Raw genomic sequence first — 24,428 nt, forward strand, 5'->3', positions numbered from 1 at the left:
CGTGTATATCTATAGATTTTAAGATAGAGACCTATAGATAGATGACATAGATGGTTAGATTTAGAGAAAGAGAAATATACTAAGTATTACTCATCAGTAGAAAATATCTTATAAATGTAATAGGCATTTAATATTACAATTACATTATAATTAGCATGAAGTTTATTGAAAAATCAGTCTAGTTATGGTATACTCTTTTTTTGTACAATTATGTCACTTTAATTTTTAAAAATTTAATTAAAAATATATTTTTAACAACTTTACATTGAGAACATAAGTATCTGAGAGGAGTTCAGCCTGAGCTGGGCTGTTTGTAAGGCTCTAACTTGGCGGCACACATGAGATTTGAAGCACCTTTGTCTCCCGCCTCGTGGCCTGCAGGGTGTGGTCCCCAAGGTCTTGGGTGGCAGGAGCAGCTCCCTTGGGTTTCTAATGGACCACAGAAAACCATGCATCTTAGGTTTAACAACAAGCTAATCTAAAAACACTGTAGGAATTTTGAAAACCCCAATCTCCTCTCCCTTTACTTCTCTCAGACTAAAAAAGACAATCTCATCATCCATTCCTAAAAACAAACAAACAAACAACCACGGAATTGTTGAATTCCTTCCCTGGTGCTTACTCCAGTGCACGGGGGTGACTTCAACACTAGAGAGGACACTACAGAGGCACTAGTGACCGACTTGCAGTCAGCTCACTTCAGATTCCCCTTCTCAAACCAGAGAGAAATCCACCAAATACTCCCACTGACCTTTTCCTTCTGCTTGAGAAGATACAGATTCCTTAAAACCCTGAATAAGTTCTCATTCTTACATGCTATCAAGAACTGTAGTACAAGTCGTTTCTTTTGTGAAACATGCAGTTATAATAAATATTTTCCCTGTATTACGTTTCATATATTAACTTACTGTTTTCTACTAGTTGTCTTTTTGCTACAGGATGGAAGAAAACACACACACACATATAACACACACACACACACACTCTGTGTGTATATATGTAAGAGTATGATGGCAGCAGGTTTCTGACAAGCCCCATCGACAGTACATTTTTCCAAAAGCTGTTTGAGTAGAAAGTACAGAGGCATTGTACAAACCTACTATTACATTTGAGAAATCATTAGCCCCAAAAGAGTAATAATGGTATGCTATTAAAACCATGAATACATTTTCAGTATCTGTATTGAAAAAAAGTTTATAAATATGTAAATTTCCATTCAACAATTCTAAAATAAAATGCACTAAAAAACTGATATGTAGACAAAAGTTTATTTACACCATACAACATTTTAAATATTTTATACACAGCTGCAGCAGAGAAAGCTACTCGGAGCTTTCTAGAGAAAACTGCAATAATAAAGATGTGAAATATATTATTCATATAAAAGTGAGATTATTACTTTATTGCATTTAAAGCAATGAAGAATGTAGCTCAACAAACATTCATTTAATGACAAAAACTTTGCTTTTATATTATAAAGTAAAAAGTGTAGTAATGGCCAAACAGACTGTTATAAACTTTAAAAACTGCATAAATATATACATTGTGCTTCATGGTGAAGTTTTTTGAAAACTAAACCATATGAAGCGGTTACAACATGAGTCGTTGCTTGAGGTTTATCTATAAAGATTACCTTACAAATCCATTCCACGGGTACTTACAACACAGGATGGTCAGAACTGTACACCTGGTCCTCTCTCTGCTAGCCTGGCCAGAGAGAAGTTACCATACGCAAACACCACTGACATTTGGCACGTGAAGGTCCTGACATAGGGTCGTCACGCTGTCCAGATAGAAATGTCAGGCTTCCCAAGTCTTAAGTGTCAGTGCAATAAATTTTGTCTCCATCTCAGTCCATTTTGATTCTGTTAAACTTCAGTTTGAAAGTCACCCTCTTGCACATCCAGAGGCAAATTCAGACACTTCTCCCACTCCGCTGGCCTCAGTTCCAAAGCGTCCTTTGCCTCTGTATCTAAGACATTGATTGTGGTGTAATGTTGGTATTCACTGGGGGTTTTGAAAGTGTCCCATGGATTCTTGTTTGGCGCTGGGTTTTCCTGTTGAGGAGAGAGAAGAGAGTCATCTGATGACTAGGATTGCTGCTTGTTGAAGTTTCCAGGAAGAGAGCATGTTTGTGACTTTAATCCAGTTTATATGCTACTGAGATGGTTTTAAATTGTGACCAGCTGCAGGAAATGGCTTTGATTTCATTTTTCTTTCATGGAGAATGAAATTTATTTAACTTATCCTAAAATGTTCCAGCAATGAAAGGAAGTGACTAGTGTTATGCAAGGCATAGCAGATGATGTTCTAGGCCAGTGGTCGGCAAACTCATTAATCAACAGAGCCAAATATCAACAGTACAACAATTGAAATTTCTTTTGAGAGCCAAATTTTTTAAACTTAAACTTCTAATGCCACTTCTTCAAAATAGACTCGCCGAGGCCATGGTATTTTGTGGAAGAGCCATACTCAAGGGGCCAAAGAGCTGCAGGTGACTCGTGAGCCGTGGTTTGCTGACCACTGTTCTAGGCACCTTGTGTCAGTAGTATGGCTATACATTCAGGTAGGAGTAGTTATCAATTACTTCTAAGATTACGTACAAAAATATAAGTACCAGGATTTTTGAAGATATGCAAAGGAGCATATTATGTAATAATAAAAAGTTACCCAAATTGGCCATATTTCATAAAACTGAATCTTTATTAGTATTGTTACTTAGTTTCCTTAAAGAAATTATCCTTTTAGAATATTAAAATGCTGTTATGTATTTCCCACAATTTTTTTTTTATATATTTGGGTGGCACAGTAATTTTATAAAAATTATTTTTCTGTTCAAAGAGCACAGCTTTTTAGAAAATATATCCAGAAATATAAGGGTGTTTTTTTTTTTTAAACCTCTCTATCAGCTACCATTCCTTTTTATGTTTCATAGTATACAACCTCTTCAATTTAAGTCATGCCTAATTATGACCACTTAAACCTTCCATGTTGTATGTTATAGATGCTCAATAAATATGAGTAGACACATCAGTTGAGGTTTCTATAGTCTAACATTTTTGCTAACTGGAATGGGATAGACTAATCTGAGTAACATGAAAGAACAAGAAGGCAATCATGACTGAGAGCTCCTTAGTGAAAGTTAAACTAAAAACAACTATAGATGCTGAATGTGTCCTTTATCTCCCTCCTGCCCCTAAATTCTGGCTTTTTACTAAATATAATCAAATTAGAGGGGGACATAAAACATGCACTTGAATTATTATCTGCATTCCACTCAGTATATTAACCCTTTGCACTCCGAACCATTCTGGACATTGGCTACCAGCTACTTTGCGGCGGACACGTGCGTTGAATTAACTCAATTCCCCGTAATCACTAATAAACTGCAATGTCCCCCCTGAGAGGGGACATCCGAGTGATATGCTAGAATTCCGATGTCCCCTGAGAGGGGACAGCGGAGTGCAAAGGGTTAAAAATCATTCTAAAGAAAAATGACAACCTGTAGAAATACTTATCATAGAAAATAAATTATTTAAAAAAACAGATGTTTTCAGCACTTATTAGCCTTCATCATGATGGCAGATAAGAAAAAAATAGCTAATAGCAAAGATTTAATAAAAAGTTCACCTGTTGGAGCTGTGCAAGGGATTAATACTGAATTTTGTCTGAAGTTTTGTAAGTCACCCCTTTTTCTCCCTCCTTTCTTCCCTCTCCTTCCAACTAATATTTATCAGCTGCTCTGAGCTGGGCATCCTATTAGGCATTAGGGAGAATAAAGATGATACATCAAATATGGAAAAGCAGCATGATACATGCAGGTCCAAATTCTACTTGCTCCATTTCATATGAATGTGACCTTGAGCAATTTACTCAGTTTCTCTGAACCTCAACTTGAACATTTGTAAAACAGAGATAAGCTTTGTATTGTGGATGAAAGGGGCTAGCCAAATGTGTAGCTCATTGCCTACTTTGTGGGGTTGCAAAATGGAAAGTGGAGCCACCCAGTATAACATCTAGTATTTAAGAAATGCTCACACTATAGTAATCATATTTATTATGAAAACACTTACAGTTAAATGGAAGTATATTTATATCTATGATCCAGGAACTGTGCTGTGGGAGTTCAGAGGAGGGTGGAGAGATGGCTTCTTTTTGTGGAAAGCACATAACCTTTTCTGAGGAGAATGACATTAGGGCTGGCTAAGAAGGACAGATTTGGTCATAAAGACACATGTGGAGCTGGAGGTGGGGTGGTTGAACAGTTATGCATACTATGAAGTAAAAATTCAGAAAGCATGGAGATGGGACAACTCTGAGAAAAATGAGCAATTTGTTTTAGTTGGATTTAAAGAGTAGCAGAAAAACAAAACAAAAAAACAGGCAGAGGTGGATAAGGGCTTTGTATTGTCAGGCTAGTAAATGTGTAATTTATGTTGTAGGCTATGGGGAATGGCTAAACATTTGGGGCCAGTACAGAGATCTGAATCTGTCATCAATTGAGACCTTCACTGGTGTGAATTATGCCAAATCAAGCCACAGAGTGGATTTATCTCTTAGGCAAGTGCTGTGTCTAAACAAGCTTTCTAAGAAGCTAGTTTAATAGAAAGTTCAATCTTAAAAGAATTTTTGGTATATGAAGTGTGAGTTTGCTTTGAGACTAGGAGTTTTATTATGTTTGGAACAGGTATGATTTTCCTTTTATATTTTGAAGATCAAGCACCATGGATACATGAACTACAATGGCCGATTTTAAACTTTGTCAGAATGTCTAGATTCTAATTTCAAAGAGTATTATTGCCAGTACATGAGTGATGAACTTTCTAAGAAGTTCTATTAGTGGGTAATAAATTAAGGTTGGCTTTCATGTTCATTTTCTCTGGCATCCCAGCTGCAGTGTGGTCCTCACCATTGTTCACAAATGTGTAGACAACCTTTAGGTGAGAGGCCCTGTGCTGCTTTAGTGCTGAGGAGTTACTGCACCCAGCAATCGAAGGAGGACAGGATCTGCAGGGAGGAGGAGGTCTGCTAGTCAAGGGAAGGTGCCTACAAACTACTGATCTGCCTGTATGGTTGAGTGTGACAAGAGTGGAGTCTACACTCATATGAAAAGTTGTAACATTGTCAGTGGTTCAAGTGAATGAATGATAAACGGTGGAACAGTCCAAAGAGGTCATTGAATTTGACAGAACTACAGGGGCAGGGCAGGCTTCAATGGAGGCCTGAATCTTATAAGATTCAATCAGAGTTAGTATAACTTGTTGAATTTTTGCAGCTGTTTATTTATTTATTTACTTTTTAATTAAAGTACAGAAGATGCAGTCAAAATGCAACATGGGTAAAAAATTGATTATATACTCAATATAAGCCAATATGCATGGAAGCTTCCAAAAATGCTAATTTGGTCTTAGGGTTGTATAAATAGAAATAGAATGTTAGCTGAACACAAGAATTCAGAGCGACCCCAAGCACAGCAGAGCTGTGTTTCCCATAACTCATCAGTCCAAGGACAGGCTAGCTGTCACTTGCGGTTAAGCCCTTTCTACCAATATTGGAGACAAAGTGAGAAGGGATATGTTTGTTCTATATTTTAAAAGCAAAAATTTGGAGAGGTTCCTTGGTGGAAAAGAGATCTTGATGGAGACTAGTTTGGGGTAGACATCCAAAGTAAAAGAGTTCTTTTAACAACACCTTTTTATTTGTAGTGTGATTTAAATTTTGTCCAGCCTGGAAACAAGGAAAGGAACTAAATGGTCTCTTGCTTTGCCTTTGATTTCCAAAATTCTACATAATTACCATAATTTGCAAAGCTAGGCAGGTGTTGTGAGGTAGTAGCCAAAACCACCCCCCCAAAAAACCCCCAGACATTATCAAGATTTTTGTTTTGAAAATGTCTTTCTCTACCCAATTGTGCAATTTTTCATTAGCAATATGCCACTATGAATTATATAACTGAATTAATAATAATGGACCCACTCACATACATGCTCACTATTAACAAAAACTGAATGAGAAACGTTTTTGTACTGAGGTATTTAGGACAATAGTTAAGCAGCAATGACAATGCTATCCTCCCTATTTCTACCTCCCAGATGATAAATATTTATAAATCTTTTTTTTAGAAAAGATATGCTACTATAGAAATGTGTTTTAATTAGCAGACTGTTTTGGTTGTCAGGAAACTGAGATACAGATATTTGTGTCATTAATGATTTAATAGCCAGAGCATTCCACAAGGGGAAATTACAATCATATTATAGCAGCTAGCCAGCTGTATCTGTTGCATAACTCTTTCAAATTTATAAGCATAACCCTCTCCTTTTAGTTTAAACAAATAAAGTGTCTTCAATTTATTTCAATGTTAGCTTTCAATATTCCAAAATGAGTAGCTAATGCGTTTGGGTCTAATCTCAATAATGCAATTCTCATTTGTCTGCTAACTAAAAATTGGCAGCTTAATATTTGAGATGAGAGAGGCCACTCATTACATTGAAGTATCTACTACACGTCTGACTTTGTGATGACAACCTTACATAATGCACGATTCCCCCTATAAGGAGGAAGATAATAGGATATACACCTAAACTATTTACAAAACAGAGCCAAAGTGTATAGTATTTCTTATACCCATCATTTAATAAACAAAGATTGAGCTATTATAGACATGCAATAAATCAAGAATAGCACTTCATTGATAACTTACCGTGACCAGGACTATACTAGTACTGAGAGGAACATAAGAAAAGCATAAAGATACATAAATTACTATTCTTCAGAGGTTAATGTTGCTGATTGGAAAGCTGGGACTAAGACTCATGACACACATACATTAGTCACTAAAAGTTTGAGGTGATCAAACACCATGTACCTTAGAACGAGAGACTCAAAATCCCAGATGATGGGAGAAGGTCTATCCATGGACTGCAAAGGATCAGGAAAAGGAACACCATAGTTGGAGTGAAGAGTAGTGTCAAGAAGCAATCCCAGCCCTCTTTCTTACAGCTCAGTCTTAGCTTCTGACCCTCACAAGTGCCCTACCTGCTTTGGAAAATGCTGTGAGGCATTAAGGAAACACATATTATCATTTCCTAAGCCCAATTCAAGAGAAAATGGAACATTAAGGACCTGAGCCATGCAACTCACTCAGGATCAGATAGTTCGTGGTGAGCTTCTTACCAGTAAACTGATTTCTAGACTCACAGATAATTAGGCAGGTTTTGTAGAGCTCTGACTCTGCCATGCATGTAGTAACCACAAATTAACATTTTATTTGATGAGGTCAGATGTTAGGATTGTAGTAGTGGGAATGAATGAGAAAGAATGGTCATATCAGCAGTCAAAGCCCTCAGTGTTGATGTGTATCCCAAATCTCCTGGAAATAAAACCGACCACTCTGATTTCAGGTAACATTTTATTACCTTAAAATGCCAGTCTTCAGGAAAAAAATGGAAAAATTTATCTGTATATTAGTTAATTTTTAACTCTGATAAAAATGCCAGATGAAGCTAAAAGATTTTTGATATATAATTAATTTCAATTAAAATGTATAAATGAGAGCATCTGAAAGATGAATAAAAATACTTCAAGATTCTGTCATTCCTAATATGCCTCTTAGCACATTCCAAAGTACATTTTGGGGGGCATTATTTTTTCTACAGATCCAAATCTTGTTCCCAATACAAACAGAAGCTCCTGGAGGGCGGGAATAATAGCTAATGGGACACATTATTAGCATGGCATCAAGTACAGATGCAGCAAACCATACTCACCATACTGCTTGTATTTGGTATATCCCGAAATCTGTCCAAAGTTTGAAATTTCTGATTTAGTTCCTGAAACAGTTCCATATGCCTCTTCCTTGTATGCATGACCTTCTGCAAAAGACAACAGGATGGTTCTCATTTCTAATTTGATTAATGCATTAGAAAAAAAAATAATAGATTTGTCTTAATAAGGGAAATTAAGTTTGACAGGAACCAGGAGGTCCCAAAAGGTACTATAGATGCAAATGAGTTCCACCAAATCTTTGTCTTCTAGTCAGCACTTCCTGAATATAAAAATGTGGCTTTTTCTTCTACTTACAAGATTACCAAAAAATAGGTTTCTCTTGTGGGGGCATTAAAAATGTAGCAGTCATTCTTGTGCAGGATTTTCATCATTTAGAGTTAAAACTGTTTTATAAAAATTGTTACATTGTAAAAAAAGCACAACAAAACTTGGACTTGTAAAGCATCCGAGTCTCTCAATGTTTGCTATGGGAAATGTTACTTTTTAATGTTTTATTTCTATAAACACTAAAATCCTAGCTGACTGCACTAAAGGGGGAACAGAATCCCAGGCCCTGCCATTTAAGACTGACTCAAAGCACTGAAGTGTCGGAAAAAAATAGGTAATATCTAAAACCTTACACTTTCCATGTGAATACTGATAGAGCTTCACACAAAGAAAATCTGACCCATAGGTTTCATAAATTTATTCATGAGATGGTACTGAATCTTAACAATTAGGATTTCGAGCATAAATTGTATGGTTGAGTTCCTAAAATCACAGACTCAAATATATATTGATACTCTTCATCTCTGGTTGTAGTCTTTTCTCCCAACTTCACATTAACTGAACAAATAGTCATAAATAAAAATGACTTTGGGTTCAGTAACATGGGCTGAATCTTCTATCACACATAAAGAGCACACATAAAGAAGAGTAAAATAAGAAATTTCCTATATTTAAAAGTATTATTTTAAAGGAGAAAATACCTTTCTCAATTTTGATTTTTACAAATTAAAAAAATATATATTTTGGTGATTCTCTAAGTTGTGTCTTCATGTTTGTGCAAGATTTTATAGTATTTTTAAGCATGTGTTTCATAACATATACTTATGCAATACACATGAGGAAATGATATTATATTCATGCCTACTCTATAATTTGAACTTTTGGTCTGTTGTTTTAATTACCAAATATTTTCAAAAGTAAGGATTTGTTTTGAAAAAGAAAGACATCTATCCTTAGGGGAAGATTTATAATACCCAGTTAGCTGGAGTGTCATTCCATAGACCAAAAAGGTGGCAGGTTCCAGGCCTGGTTGGGACAACTGATTTGATTTTTCTCTTCCTCTCCCTTACTCTCTCTTTAAAATCAGTAAAAAACATATCCTTGGGTGAGGATTTTTTTAAAAAGCCTTATTCTCTTTTATGTCAGCTTTAAGGTTCTATATTTAATGGATCTGCGTTTAGGCAATACTTTGTTTAACTAATTTCTTCTCTTTTTTTTATTAGCCTACTTTTATTTCAGATAATTCTGCTATTTTAAGTCTTGCTACAGCTACATTATTTTCATCTCTACTCCTCTCAGCTCTAGGAACTGTTGTTGACAAATCAGGTGGTTGAGGATAAGAACATGGCAACATTACTCATTATGGGGACATGAAACATAGCGAGCAATTATAGAGCGATTAACTTCCCATCAGTTTTGGGGAGAGTACAGGAAACAGATTTGCAGGATTTACAGGGAAACACCAGGCAAACATAATTGGACTAGTGATGGCTGATAGAGATTTATAAGAGGGAGGATTTGCATAAGCAAATCCATGGAGGGATTCTGAAGACCACATAGCTGGCAAACATATTGCAGTACATTCTATCCTAGGGGAGGCAGATATTCCCATTCATTATCAGGTCCTTACACACTGATTAAAATATGGATGTGTGGACAAGAAATACCTTTTTTGAAAAGTATAGTAATCAGTATACTGATGATTGGTTCTAATATACAAGTAGAATTTTTCATGATCATGAATCTTACTATGTAGTTATTTTCTGCTAAGGTGTAGTAGCAGTGATGCCACACAACTGACATTTCTCCTAAGGTATTTCATTCTGTCAGATAACACACCACATGTTGTTCTAGCTGCTGCGATAACAATGGTGCGCAAAACCTGGCAGAGTTCCTGCCCTCTTATAGCTTGAGATACAATGAAGGACATAGGCATTAATCACATAACTCAAATACATGTTAAATTAGAGCTGTGATAAGGGAAAAAAATGGCAGGGTTATGAGAGTAAGTGATAGGGGAATTTGCTAAGAGAAATGCAAGTGAGGTATATTTTAATGTATTCATATCTAAGTGGAAAGTTCTTAAATCAGTTCTCCCTGTATATTGTCTGTTCTTTCTTTTGTTTTCTGAAATTCAGGGAATTTCTGGTATAATTTTTCTTATACCTAAATTCCCCTCCCTCAATGAGATTGTCCTTTCCCAAAGATAAGGAACTCATTGTCTTCTAAGATAGTTGATATTATTAGCCCAGCACCTCCGTTTTAAGGTGGGCATATGATTTTGTGCAGTCTCCTTTTATCTTTCAACTCAGATGAGGATTGTCACTTTGCACTGAGGAACTAGCTATACTTTCCCATGCTATTGAAAATGTGAATCAAGACCCCTACTTTTCCCTAGCCAAGAGGTGAATTTTTTCCATGTCTTTTCCAACAAAGTTCTCTTTTGTTTGTTAAAGTCACTGTCTCTTGCAACAAAATATTTAAATTAGATAAAGCATGTTTAATGATTTAAAGGCTCAACTATATCTCATAGAAATGAGGTTACATTAGCTGACTGGAGTATTTATAATCATATTCTGACTGAATGAGCAGCACCTGATTCTGAATTGAGTGGATTTTTGAGAAACTGTATTGCTCAGAATATACTCAAAATATATGTGGTAGACACCAATGTTATATAACCAAAAAGCATTTTGCAATGTTCTACATAGGTTCATGAGAGCTCCTCTGAATATTAAAGCTCAAGGACTCAAATTAATGTGTAAACAAACAAAAAATGGATGCTGCAATCTGGGGCCTTTCCTACAAAAAAAAAAACAAAAACAAAAAAACACAAAAACAAACAAACAGTAATTGCAAATGTATCTTCATGCCAGATAACAATTTTAATTTGAAATTTCCACTTTGGTGCAGCAAGAAATCACCATAGCCTAGTGGTTCTGACAGAAGTACCACATTGGAGCTGCTAACCGACAGCTCATATATCTGTTGTGGGCATGATTCCTTTCTGTTCACTAACGTGTATCTTTCAGTTTCTTAGTGGGGAAGTTTCCAATGACAAGAAAGCTGGCAGCACAGAAAATATGAGAGTTAAATATGAGAGTTTCTAACTCATCAATGTTTGAGGATAAAAAACTTAGCTGTGGTTTATAACAAGTAATAAGTGTTCCCCCTTATTTACTTCTCAGAATAATTTATTTATAGCACTCATACTTTTGATGGTTTTAACCACCCAAGGAATATTTTCCATGTTTATAAATCTTATTGATCCAATTTAATGGCTATTTTATTTTATTGCTAACCTTAGGGTTTATTTATCTTTCTTTTATGACTCATCCTGTGTCCTCAAGAAATGACTTCCGTAAAAAACTCAGTTTTCTAAAACTTTGTAATGATGAAATTGTAACTCATATGGATTTTCTACTTAAAACCATATATTTTAATTGGCACTATATAAAAAATATATAACACTTCTTCAGTTACAATACCTGCCAGCTACTAAAGGCATCGTAATACTGCCTTCCACTCAAATTATTATCACTCAACAGTTTTTGAAGCTGTGTATGAACCTATATACCCTACACAAAAAATACTATCTCATGAAAGGTTTGTGCTTCTTTGCAGCCTTTTAATTGTTGATATTAGAGAAAAATGATAAACTGTAAAGCACTTTCATGGAATTTATTATTTAAAAAAACATCAGGATGTAAACAATCTGTCCATCTTGAGCATCTACTATATTCCAGGTGATCTCCTAGATTAAATACTAGGGTTATGTCCAATCTAAGAACTTGAAGGTCTGGACAAACTTGGATTTAGTTCTCATTCCATCACTTTCAAGTTGTGTGGTCTGAGGCACAAAATCCAATCATCCTTTAGTCCCAGTTTTAGTAGAATAACCTTGCAGGGTTGTTTTGAAGGTTTAAAAAGGGATATAAGTCACTTATCCTCAGATAAGAGCCACTTAACACGTTAAGCACCTAGCCTGTTTTGTCTTCCAGATGGAAAGTATAGTGCCAATCATCAGTGATTGACATGGCGCTTACGCAATGTAGTCATTATTGTCTTTCTTAATCCTGCGTGATAGCAGTTGTCATCTCATTTCACTCATTAGGAGACTGAAGTCAAGAGGATCAGTCAAGCTCTCAGGCTCACACAGCTGGTGAGAGAGCTGAAATTCTACTCCACAGTTTTCTGTGCATGCTGCTATCTTAGATGTATCTCAGAGATGCAAGGAGCATCCTCCTTTGGACTACTGAAGTCTGTGATTATGTCTATTCAGATGGAAAAGAGATGAAACAATCTGGGGTGGGTTAGCTGCTTTTTGTAGGGAATCCATAAACTCTGTGGCTATTGATCATCTGCAACTATCCCACAGGTCGGCATTAATCTTTTGAAAGGTTGTATCTTCTCTCTGAACACCTTCTGGGCAGTGTCTTAGTATCCCCGACACCTAGCACAGTGTTTGGCATTCAGCAGATGATGGGTCAGTGTGTATGGGATAAATTAAATGAATGAGATGGCATGGGCATATTGACCAGGAAAGATGCCTATAACAGGGAGGGACATCATAAATCTGGCCTTCTCTCCTATTGAAAAGGTTTCCCCATTGTAAGGAAGGCTTTTTTCCTTTGCCCCAGGCAGGAATCCTGCCTTCTTCCCCTTCTTCCCCTCCTACTGTTCTCCCATATTTTCCTTACCAGTGGCTCATAAACGACCTGGTAGGAAGGTTTGATAAAAGTAGTTTAGAAGTTCTCTCTTCTAAATTCATAAGTTGAATTATAAAGTTGGGGATTCTGAATTAAGTCTGAATTACACAGGATACGATAGGTATTACCACATTCAGACTTTTACCAACAGAAAAAGTGCTGGAAAAAGTTAGAGAATTTTCTGACTATAGATTATGGGGCCTGGAACTCATGCTGATAGGAATTAGAAACCACTTTGCCGGAATTAACTTTCCCAGCCTTAGGAATTTATACACTTCTATTGCCACTGTCCATATTTACTGTTCTAAACCTATGGCTATTTTTAATCTTTACTCCTTTGCATATACGCTTCCATCCAGAGTGGCTGTTAATAATAGTCTGAAATGAATGTCAAAACTCTTATGGAAGCAACACACATTGCGGACATTTAGCTTGATTTTAGCGAGACAGGAAGGGAGAGGGATAGAGAGATAGAAATATTGATCAAATGCCTCCTGTACAACCTCTGGGGATTGAGCCTGCAACCTGGGTATATGCCCAACCATGACCTCTGGGTTCATAGGTCAACACTCAACCACTAAGTTAGCAGGATCTTAGCTTTATATCTAAAGCTGGCTGGGAACAGAATGTTTTATGTACCTTTCCTTGGCCAGAGTCCCAATGTAGCCACTTGAACTGTCTGACATAGTATCATTGGTTTCAAGTATGTTTCTATTTGAATAAATAGCACAGGACTTAAACTAGACATAAGGGTCTGAAAAAACTGAATATATATATATATAATATAAAATATATACCCATATATATTTTGTCACTGTCACTCAACAGTATACTTGGCTACAAATGCTTTTGCAGCAGTTTAGTAATACAGAAGAGATAGATGTAACGTGGCACTGCACTGCTCAAACTTTTCCTTGGAGATGTGCACTGATCGCCTAACAGTGCATTTACCCTGGGGGAGGGGCCTAGATGTTTCTCAGGATTCATATGCTTTAATTTAGAAATTAACATAAGATGTATCTCTGTGTCAGCAATTTTCAATCAGTGTGCCGAAAGAACTTTTAAAACATGAAATATGCAGTACCTGACTAGTAAGTCAGGAGCACTAACCGCTTTTCCCTTAGATTGTCAAATAAAAAAATGACAACAGCCAACACATTAGCCGTCCAGTATGAACAAATCCAATCAGCAAAAAATATAATTTTTGGTATGCCACATGATTTTAGTATTTAGTTATGTGTCTGTCACGAGATGAAAAAAAATTGAAAACCTCAGTTTTATGCCATTGTTTTCCTGTCTTCATAGGGATCTAAAATAACAAAATATTTTATCTTACTTGACTATGTTTCCCAAGATCTGTTAGGCCATGGTTAATATAGATCTGTGCTGCCTTGTGCCCTCTGCTCACCTTTACCTCTCTCCAGTTTCAAAAAAGGAAAGGGGTATGTGATGTGTGAAGTTCTAATGTGTTTTTATAATAAGAGCCTGCATGGTTCTATAGAAGAATATGACAAGGTTTATTGCCATATTTGGAAGAGAAAACAAATAATTAGCATGGAATGAAAAACAATGTCTATTATAGTTTCAGAATTAATGTTTATACTTACATTACTAAGAATTATTTGAGCTTCATCCTCAACCCATACAGAAAATTTAAACTACTTGCCTAATATTTCTGATTAGCCATTGTTAATCCTATAGAATTAAATGCAACTCGTCCTAACAAGGTGCCTTCTTAATATCCCTCAATCTGTTGATGGTACTAGAAACCTAGGCTCAGGCCTGCAAAGTCAAGGACAAATTCCATAGATCTTAACTCTACCTATCTACTCATCCCCTTCTTATCCTATGACTTCTAGGAAATGGACCTTCATTATTTCTTACCTGGACTAGTTACTTTCTTATTTGTATTTCAACTTTCACCTTATTCCAACTTATTCTTCCTATTACTGCTATATTAATCTTTCCAAGCCCAGATCATAGAAAATCATCCCTCACTAAAAAACAAAACAAAATAAACAGAGAAGCCCTAGCAGCTTTTAGTAACAAATCAGGTAAAATTTCCTCTCTTGGGGTATAAGTTCTTTGCAGTCTGGTTAACTAAATAACCTCCTCTATTTTTTTTTTTTAACATAGGTTCCAAGTGACATATAACATGCTTCTTATTTGTTGAGCATGTCATCACACCTTAGCCAACTTCTACCTGCCATTCACCTTCTTGAATTATATATGATGTGGATATCTTTGAGGTGTTGCCTCCCTAGTTATCAATCCATATACTGGTCTCTGCCTCAGTTTAGATACAGTGTTGGTTAACTGTTTTTGTTAATCGTCATTCAAGGATATTTTTCCATTGATTTTTAGTGAAAGAAAAAAGGAGAGACATAGATGTGAGAGAGACACATCCATGGGTTGCCTCCTGCATGCGCCCCAACCAGGGCCTAGCCCAAGGAGGAGCCTACATGCCCTTGACCAGAATCGAACCTGGGACCCTTTGGCCCTCAGGCCAACACTCTATCCATTGAACCAAACTGGCTAGGGTGGTTAACTTTTTATTAAAGCAAAAAGTTATTGAATGTTCACTATATTATAAATCTCTGCTTGGAGCCGGGAATACAGATCCAATAAGAGGTTTGGTCACAGAATATTAGTGTAGTATTTTCTGTATGTTTTCCAGGAAGCAAGAACCAGTGTTCTACCATTTTATGACTAATCAACACTTTGTTCTGTTTATTCCATGAATGCAGTGTTGTCCTAGAGATGGTTACATGGAAGGGCCTTTTCTCAGCTATAGTGCTTACTAGCCACAGAGTCTTATGGGTATATGTGTTGTGTTACCCTGTATAAGTTCTCTGGGATGTGTAAAGCCTAAAGTCTGAAAGAGAAATGCTTTTAGGAGTCCAGGGGGCAGTTTGTTTGTTAGTGGCAAAATGTCTAACTTGGCCGTTGTGTGATAAAGTTATGGGTAGAGAGCTATCAGGAAGTTTGACATAAACAAGTTTGATTCATGCGCCCTAAATGTGGACAGTCCTTGAAGAAATCTAAAAATACAAATAGGTTGTATTCAAGCTTATCAGCTTTTTAATTTTTTTTCTGATTATAATTTGAGATATCTGCCACAGAACTAAAGTTGTATATTGGCTTAGGGAAATAGTACTACTACATGCGTTTGTAAAGAAAAAACAATAGGTCACAGTTATTTCCCCCCCCCAAATTTTGATGTCCCTTGCAATCATGTAATAACTATAGCAATGAAACAGCTAAAAAATGTCCAGGGTTGTCATGTTACAACATTTCTTCATCAATATGTTTTAAAAATACCGTGTTATATGTTGGTATAGAATACTAAGCAGAGAAAGAAGTATTAGCTTAAAGAATCTGCTACCAGTTGCCATAGAGAGTATATTAAAAAAAGAAAGTCTTTCTAATGCTCTAAGTGACACAGTATGATTAGATTTCTTTACAGTGCTTGAGATTACATAATTTTGGCTGGTTGCACTGAGGCTTAATTTTCATCTAGGTTTTCATTATATTTTGTCCCATTATATTTTGGGCCAATTCCCACCTCCTTCTCTTTGTGTACTACCCTACCCTAACAACTTACTGCTTTTAGGCCAAATACAACACACACACAATACGATATTCTGTTTTTTACTAACTGAAGAATGGGGCGGGGTAGCTATCCCTTTAAAAGTACTTAAGAGCCCTAGCTGGTTTGGTTCAGAGATTGAAGGGTCAGCCCGAGGACTGAAGGGTTCTGGGTTCAATTCCTGTCAAGGGCATGTGCCTCAATTGCAGGCTCTACCCCTGGCCTGGGCACCTGTGGGAGGCAACCAATCAATCTGTCTGTCTCGCCTTTTACTCTGTCCGAATGGAAAAAATATCCTTAGGTGAGAATAAACAACAAAAAAGTACTAATCAACTTAAAAGTGAAGACTGCTGAATTTATAGTCTATCTTTTTGCCCTAAAAACTTAGGCTATAGTAAAATATTCATCCCATGTCAGGTTGCTACAATTGAGCCACATCAATACTAACTACTACATTTTTTATCATCATTTAGTATCCTATACAAATACTACTGAAATATTTATAAAAAAGAATTGTATTTTTTTTTTTTTACTCTATTCAGGGTAAAACCAGACCTTGTTTTCCATTGCAGTAAATAAAAACAATTCAATCTTATTTATGATACCTCATGTACGTTACTGAGCAACAACATTCATTTATGTAAATGAAATGATTAAATTGTAAGTTGCCATGTTCTAAGAGGCTCCCGTAATTTTAGGAATATCAGCTAAGATTATGTTTTATGTAGGCAACACAACAGCACAAATATGTTGGAGCAATTTTAATGTGGTATATCCAATTATGTCAGCAGGCTATGAATCATCTCCAATTATAAAGATGCATAAATGCATTTTGTGATGCTCAAACATCATTAATTTTGTGTTTTGCATAAACTGCTCAAATGACATGATTTCAGTAATTTCTAGCATTGACATTGCAGCATCAATATAAATTCGATGTAAATTGGAAAATAAGATCTTCATCTTTATATCTGTGAAAAGGCATTTACTGAACACAGGCACACGTTGAACCTACACTTGCTATTGGATAAAAGAATCTGGAATGTACCTGAGAGAACCTAAATAATAAGAATCAAGACACAAGGGAAGCAAATCCCAGAGAAAGCCTAGCTAACCAGCCAAAGCATCCCCACAGGCTCTCTCACAGCTGTCATGAAGTAAAACATGTATAATTGTTTTAAATATGAAAGACTAAAGAACAAACATTCCCACCTCCCAGCAAACTGAATTAAGTTCAGGTCTTACCAAAAGTTGCCCACATACGTTGCCATTTATAAAACGATGTCTCACTTGTCTGGAAAATCTCTGCTTAGAGTATATTTAAAGTAATTAGAGCTCTAAATTTTTTTTCTATAATTTATATAGGTTTTAATTAAAAATTAAAAATGTTTCACTTCTCATTTAATTTAGAAAAGAACCTCCACATAGCTGCACCAAGTAATGTGTTTAAGTAATTATATATCAATTTTAAAAGTAATTAAAATTATTTTTAAAAAATCTTAGAAACTTACCTCAAAGTCAAGGTCTGAATATCGTGATTTTCTTCTCTGTTAGATATTTTTTTAAAAGAAGAAAAACCAATAAAGTTGTATTTAGTCATTGAAATGAAAATTATTTTTAATTAAATAATCCTTCTTTATAAGTATTGCCTTCTCATAAAAATAATGTGAAAATGTTTTATTTAAAACTTTTATACACATTATATAAAATGTAGCATGTATAATATAAAAGAATATAAAAATATTTCTCATCTTGACCTCTTAATGCTAACATTTTAGTAAGGTGAAATTTTTCTTTGAGAAGTCACACAAAAATTTTAATATTGAAGGAGACTTTAGGTCTAGTACAGTAAAACTACTTTGGGGACACAAAGGATTAGAAGCTATGAAGAAAAAATTATCTAGCCATCTTAAGACCTCATAGCAACTAAACTCCAAAGTTCTATATAAATCTCACCAACAAATGTCTTTTTTTTATTCTCCTCCACAGGAGGAAGTCCTTCTAATTGCTGGTCCTCCCTTATGATGTCAAGTTTTTAATCCTAATTTAGTAAAACAAATAGTCCACACCCCAGCAAAACATAGAGATAAATAGTTCACAGAGCTACTCTATGATTCCAGCTCTGTTAAGTAGTACCTATAACAGAGATAAATATACATAAATAAAATAATTATGCAGCAGGCCTGATAAAAATCAGTAAACATCATTAAAATGTAATTAATGTGATGATATTAGCATAGGGAAGGGTATCTTAGCATCTGCTCCAAGAAGTCGCTGGATTCATAGGATGACTGTGTATAAAAGGAGCTGGCCAATAATTATAGGAGCTGGCCAATAATTATAGAAAGAGTTCTCCAGATTTTCATAGTACAAAGCAAGTTTCCAATATAGGGTGTTTTTGTGGGGGAGGAAGTTTTTTCCTGTTTCATTCCCATTCCCTCCAAAAATAAAGACTAAATAATCAAAACAAGTCGTATTCAGGCAGTTGTAAAAAATATTTAAACCTTTGGACACACTTCTGTTTTATCTTTTCCTCTTCTCCTCTCCCAATATATACAGTCTCAAGTACAGAGACTTAACAAGGAATCACACCCAAGTTAGGTGGGAGACTTGTAGCTGTTAACATTAGTAGAGCCGGAAAAACACTTGTAGTTTATTGAGAAACCTGACTAAACTTCCACTACTTGCGTTAAAATGGTCACTGTAAAACCAGACCCTCCCTATGTAACCAACTCCCAAAAGTTTGTAACAGTAGACAGAAGGTAATATGCCAAAACATTAATTTTGTTGTTAAAAAAGAAAGTTGAAAAGTTCTAAAATCATTTGATTTTGGTGGAGCAAGATTGAGAAGCCTGTTTTCATGTACCATCAGATTTAATGGAAACTCAGCACATTAATGTCCCTTTGCTCCGTGTCCCCAGCGTTGGCCTGGCCTTGCCTGGTGACATCCTGGAAGGAGAAAAGTGAGAGGGCAGGCATTTAACCTAGACCCCGTCATCTCCCTGCCACTGTTATCTAACTGTGCTAGACCAAATGTCAGTGTTCCGATTTGGCAATTGGATGCTTTGCCTTCTTGGCACTGTGATTCAGCAGGACATTTTTTGTAAGTATACATTAAGCAAAATTACTTCCTAATATAGCAGATCCAAGTAGGGAAACACTTAGCTTTAAGCAATTATTATAGAACATTAGCCATGAGCTTTGTGTTCTATTTGAAAATTGAACAGCGAAATCTCATGGAAAAGGTTCGGCGAGCTAGAGAGTGAAAGGCCCTCCTGCTGTACATGTTGAGGAATTCTCTGCTGTCTCTTTGTTTCTGAATGCAAAGCCGTGTTGCTAAAGGCTCCATGTCTTATGAGCAAGAACAAAAGATGGGGACCTAGAAAAACACCAGAGATTCTACTTCCTAGAGCAGATGTCAACTATGTCAATGTGAAATATGGAAAAGAAAATGGACACACTCCTACAAATAGATTACCCTGCCTTCCACTTACATTTACTAACATTAAACTCTAACATAAAGGTATGTAACAGAGGGATTAACTAAGAAACAAATGAAGCCGATTTCTATCAAAAGAGCCTAAAGATGGGAAGTAAAGCAGTGAAGACTTAAAAATGAGAGAGTGGCCCTAACTGATTTGGCTAATTGCCTAGAGCGTCAGCCTTCGGATTCAAGGGTCCCAGATTCGATTCTGGTCAGAGGCATGTACCTTGGTTACAGGCACATACCCATTAGGGAGTGTGCAAGAGGCAGCTGATCAATGTTTCTCTTTCATTGATGTTCCTAGCTCTCTATCCCTCTCCCTTTCTCTTTGTAAAAAATTCAGCAAAATATATATTTTTAAAGAACGAGTGGGGAAAATGTGGCAAATTTTCACAGCCCAAGAGAGGTAAAAAATGTGTGTAATGTGCATATCCCCACAACACTGAGAAAATATTCCAACCTTTTATAGCTTATAAAGTGTTTTCACATATGAACATGCTAACTGCCCTGTGAAATGGTTAGGAAAGTATTATTTTCTATCTCCATTTTACGAATAAGAGAACCAAGGACTAGAGAAGTTAAAAGAACTTGTCCACTTCACCTGGATAGTGAGCAAATGAGTTGGGATTCACACTCAGGTCTTCTAACTCCAAACCTTGTGTTTTCTCCACTCTCTCACTCACTGCTCAGTGGTACAAGTGATAATATTTTGTAGTAAGTATGCATGTTACATTTTGCAGATTGAGACTAGAACTCATCAAGAATAACATTAGAGAACCCTGTTAATCCAAGATTGACAGCAGTGGACAGAGATGCTCTCCCTAAGCATAAAGCAAGGTAACCAGATTAACTTTTACTTGTCAATTCTTTTTTAAAGGAAAAACATAGCATTATGATAATTTAAACAGAAAAATCTGATGGCAGTATACATATTAGTGTTGAGTAAAATAACTTAACCATCCTAATATAGGATAATTTATGAGCAATGATACCCTGACAAAGAGTAGCTGACTTCTTCACCTCCTATTGCAAAATCTAATTTACTTTAAAGAAATATCTGGCACTGGAAGATTGGTGGTGTCATGAGAAAATCAGAGTGTTCAATTTGTTCAATTTCAGTCTAGTCAATTGTCAAGTTCAGTGTTCTGTCCTCATCTCATTGGACTTCCAGAAGATTTGGAAAGTTAATCATTTCGTCATTAAAACACTCAACATCAGTCAGCTTTTCCTCCCCCCCCCCCCCCCCCCCTTATTTGCTGTGGCTCCTTCTCATCTCCCTGCCTTATTGTGGAGTTCTCTCCTGGAAAGTAGAATCTATTCCATGGTTTTAAATACCATCATTTCAATTTCAAACATACTCTTCTGTCCCCCCCCCCCCCCCCCTATCACTGAAGAAGTTGGATATCTAATTGGTCAAGTTAGAAACTGCGGAATCACCCATTTTTTCCTTCTGTCCCTCATCCTGCATGTCAAATCCATCAGCAAGTTCCATCTGTTCTACCTTCAAAATACTTCTTGGTCCACCCACTCCCTCCATCTCTACTTGTATCACTTTTATAGATTACTTCAGTAGACTCCTAACTATCCTCTAGCTTTCTGTTCCAGTTCCCTTTTTCCATCCTCAGGATCCTAATTCTTCCTCTTCCAATCCATCAAAGGGGTCAATGGATAGAGAATTGATAAAGACAATCCTTATTTGCTTCCATTGTTTTAGAAGGCCCTGCACAATCTGCTCTTTTTCCTATTCCAACTTCCTCTTAAGGAGCTCACCCACTGCTTCAAAGGTCTTCTAATCCTATGAAAATATTCCAAGCTCTCTCAACTCAGTACCTCTGCACTTTTTTTTTTTTTTAAATCTGAAACCCTTTATACTTCAGAAGGCTCTCCAGACCACCTTAGATAAAGAAGTCTCTCCTTCATAGTCCCCAGTTATTTCTCAGAACACTACATAGATTTAGATAATTCATTTGTTAAAGGTTAATTATCTCTACCACACGGGCAGGATCCCCATCTGTTTTGATCACTTTTATATCCTCAACATCTAGCAAAGGGCCTGGCAAAAAAGCACAGATTCACAAAATTATAGATGAATGATTGAGGCGGCACATTGTGGCAGGTGAACATGAGACTTAAGAATACTCTGGGAGAATTTAGAGAAGTAGGTGGATGACACAAAACCATTATGAATAGGTCAATTGACAGCCAAGAGAATTAAGACAATTTTTAGGAAACCAGGCTTATCACTAATAGTAGAGAAAAAAATGCAGGATGGTACGAGTCTATTCTGAGCAATACTTGGTGAGTATATGCGCAGAGGCATCATCCATATGTACTTCTTGTAGAATAATGAATACTCTCTCACAGGGAATACTTCATTGTTTGTGTCACTGCAAATTAAGCTGGACAGGCCACTAGAAGATTCAGTGAGGAATATATTCCACTGATTAATAAATGCAATGTGACTGCCATTAAAGATTCTCTTACAAAGTTTTTCACTCAGAGAGAAAGCTTTAACAATCTGTTTATAATATCTGTGAATATAAAAACCTGATAAAAATGAATTTTATTTAATCTAATTTTGTTTGTGTGCCAGCACAAAAGATAACATTCCCTAATTCAGTAGTAAAACAAAAACACTAAAGAAGATTAAGGCTTCTTTTCCCCACAGCCATATGAGGAAAGAATTAAAGAAAAACTTGCTTTGGCAAATGTCAGTTCTGATGGTTTCTATTCATGACAGTCTCCTTCTCAAGTGAGGCCATAACATTTTGTCTAATATCCTGAATATCAATTTAGAACAGCATTCAAGCCTCTTCACAGACATTCAAAGTGTAATGGTAGTAAAATAATAACACAACCTCTCATCTGAAGCACTCCTTACAATTTTCAAAGGGTTTGCACATACATTATCTAATTTGATCCTGACACTAGCCATCAGGGGGGCACCTGTGATGTGACATTATATCTACAATGTTTTATCTCTGAAAACCATTATGCTGAAAGCCCTACAATTCATGTAGAGGAAAATGGGGATACAAAAATCTAGCTTAAGAATGGTGGCCCTTTTCACCTACTTCAATTGAGAGAGATTATTTGACATGTTTTCAAATATATAGAAAAGTTTATATATTAATGGACAAAACTGGAGCTTTGTTTTGGATAAAAACTAATTTTGTAATCTAGCTACCTCTGCTTAGCTATTAAGGATTTCTTTATTAATAATAGAACTTAAGGCAAGATTTGTCACAGGAATAGCAGAAGCCACTTAATGTATTTCATAACAATTCGAGTGATAAAGAGCTGAGTAGGCATATAAGGAACCACGAGGTAACCTAGATATTAGCAGGAGAAGAAGCCACTGTGCCCAGCCAGGATAGACAAAGGGAGATGGCACAGTGACCTGGGCCCAGGCACCAGGTGGAAGCACTCTGGAACTGCAGCTAAAGAGACACAAGATGCTGCCAAAAGCAGAGAGAAATATCTTCTCCCCCACCTCCAATCTCCCTTGTCTTTCCTATCAGGTAGTCTTCTCACTGACCAGAAGCCAATATCAACTGAGTGATAGAGGAGAAAAGGATGAAGGATAGATCATGTGCCAAACAGGCTCAGGACATGCAGGCAAATTGGGAAGACATCTGGATGAGGAAATGTTTACTATCTAGATCTAACAGCTACAAGCTGTTGAAAAAATATATCAGTGTTCCAAACAACTATTGACCTATCCTAACACTGATAATACCGGTATACTTTAAAAAAAAAAATAAACAGAACCACAATATAAGATTTAAACTATATTTCATAGTCCTCAGTGATTTGAGAACTATAATACCTCTTTTTCTCACCAACTAGTCTTTTGCTTTATGTACATACTACATACATTTTGCTAATTAATTGAAGATGAATAATTTAAGAGCTGGTGATAATTTCACTTTTCTTAACCTTAAGCAAAGCAATTAGAGCCATTGTGAGAAATTCTACCATATTAATATTGTAATTATTCCGTAATTGTGGAAACTAAATCTAAATTGTTCAGAATTATTTAACAAGTCCATTCTGGGAATGGATATAGTTTGGAAGATAGAAGATAAGAAAAAACAAGGTAATATCAGGCAGGGAGACAATATTTTTCATGCCAAGAATCTTCAAGCAAATATAATACTTTCTATGCTCAGTAATTAGGGGTTAGCTGAACAAACTCCCCGGGAGGGTGGAACCTTTTCTGCTGGCACTGCCTCGGGGATTAATATCCTCCCTCTTTTCACGTTGCCTCCTGCTTATGTGAATAAAACTTCCACCCACTCTATGGCTTTCCTCTTTTCTCCCTCTCTAATACTGCATTCTACGCTACATTGGTAGCTTTTTTCCCTGCTCTTTCTTTCTCTCATCACTTCCCACCTGGGTAATTTGTGAGCGCCCACTCCTCTAGAGGAAACGTCCTGAATTAATATCTTTTTAGTGAAGCCTAGAAAATATCTGCCCATCCCTGTGGCTGCAGTCTCCCTTCTCACTCAGAGGGGGACAAGACTCAGCTTGTTCTATGGCCTAGGCCTCATGTCATCCACATATCTACCTACTTTCGTCTTCACATTGT

At 36.3% G+C, this 24,428-nt stretch overlaps 1 protein-coding gene across 2 annotated transcripts in view; it reads right to left on the reverse strand.

Moving 5' to 3' along the window:
• Window positions 1-1,254: 1,254 nt before the first annotated feature.
• The window catches only part of ADGRB3 (adhesion G protein-coupled receptor B3), a 692,295-nt gene continuing 669,121 nt past the window's right edge, over window positions 1,255-24,428 (reverse strand). For both annotated transcript variants that reach the window (XM_036414772.2, XM_036414773.2), the window contains exons 29-31: window positions 17,865-17,900; window positions 7,770-7,874; window positions 1,255-2,057 (exon numbers count right to left, since the gene is read on the reverse strand). In XM_036414772.2, the coding sequence (XP_036270665.1) occupies window positions 1,869-2,057; window positions 7,770-7,874; window positions 17,865-17,900 (330 nt within the window). In that variant the 3' untranslated portion in view covers window positions 1,255-1,868. The remainder of the gene's footprint in view (window positions 2,058-7,769; window positions 7,875-17,864; window positions 17,901-24,428) is intronic.

Source organism: Pipistrellus kuhlii, unplaced genomic scaffold (genome assembly GCF_014108245.1).
Source record: "Pipistrellus kuhlii isolate mPipKuh1 unplaced genomic scaffold, mPipKuh1.p scaffold_m20_p_5, whole genome shotgun sequence".
Taxonomy (NCBI): domain Eukaryota; kingdom Metazoa; phylum Chordata; class Mammalia; order Chiroptera; family Vespertilionidae; genus Pipistrellus; species Pipistrellus kuhlii.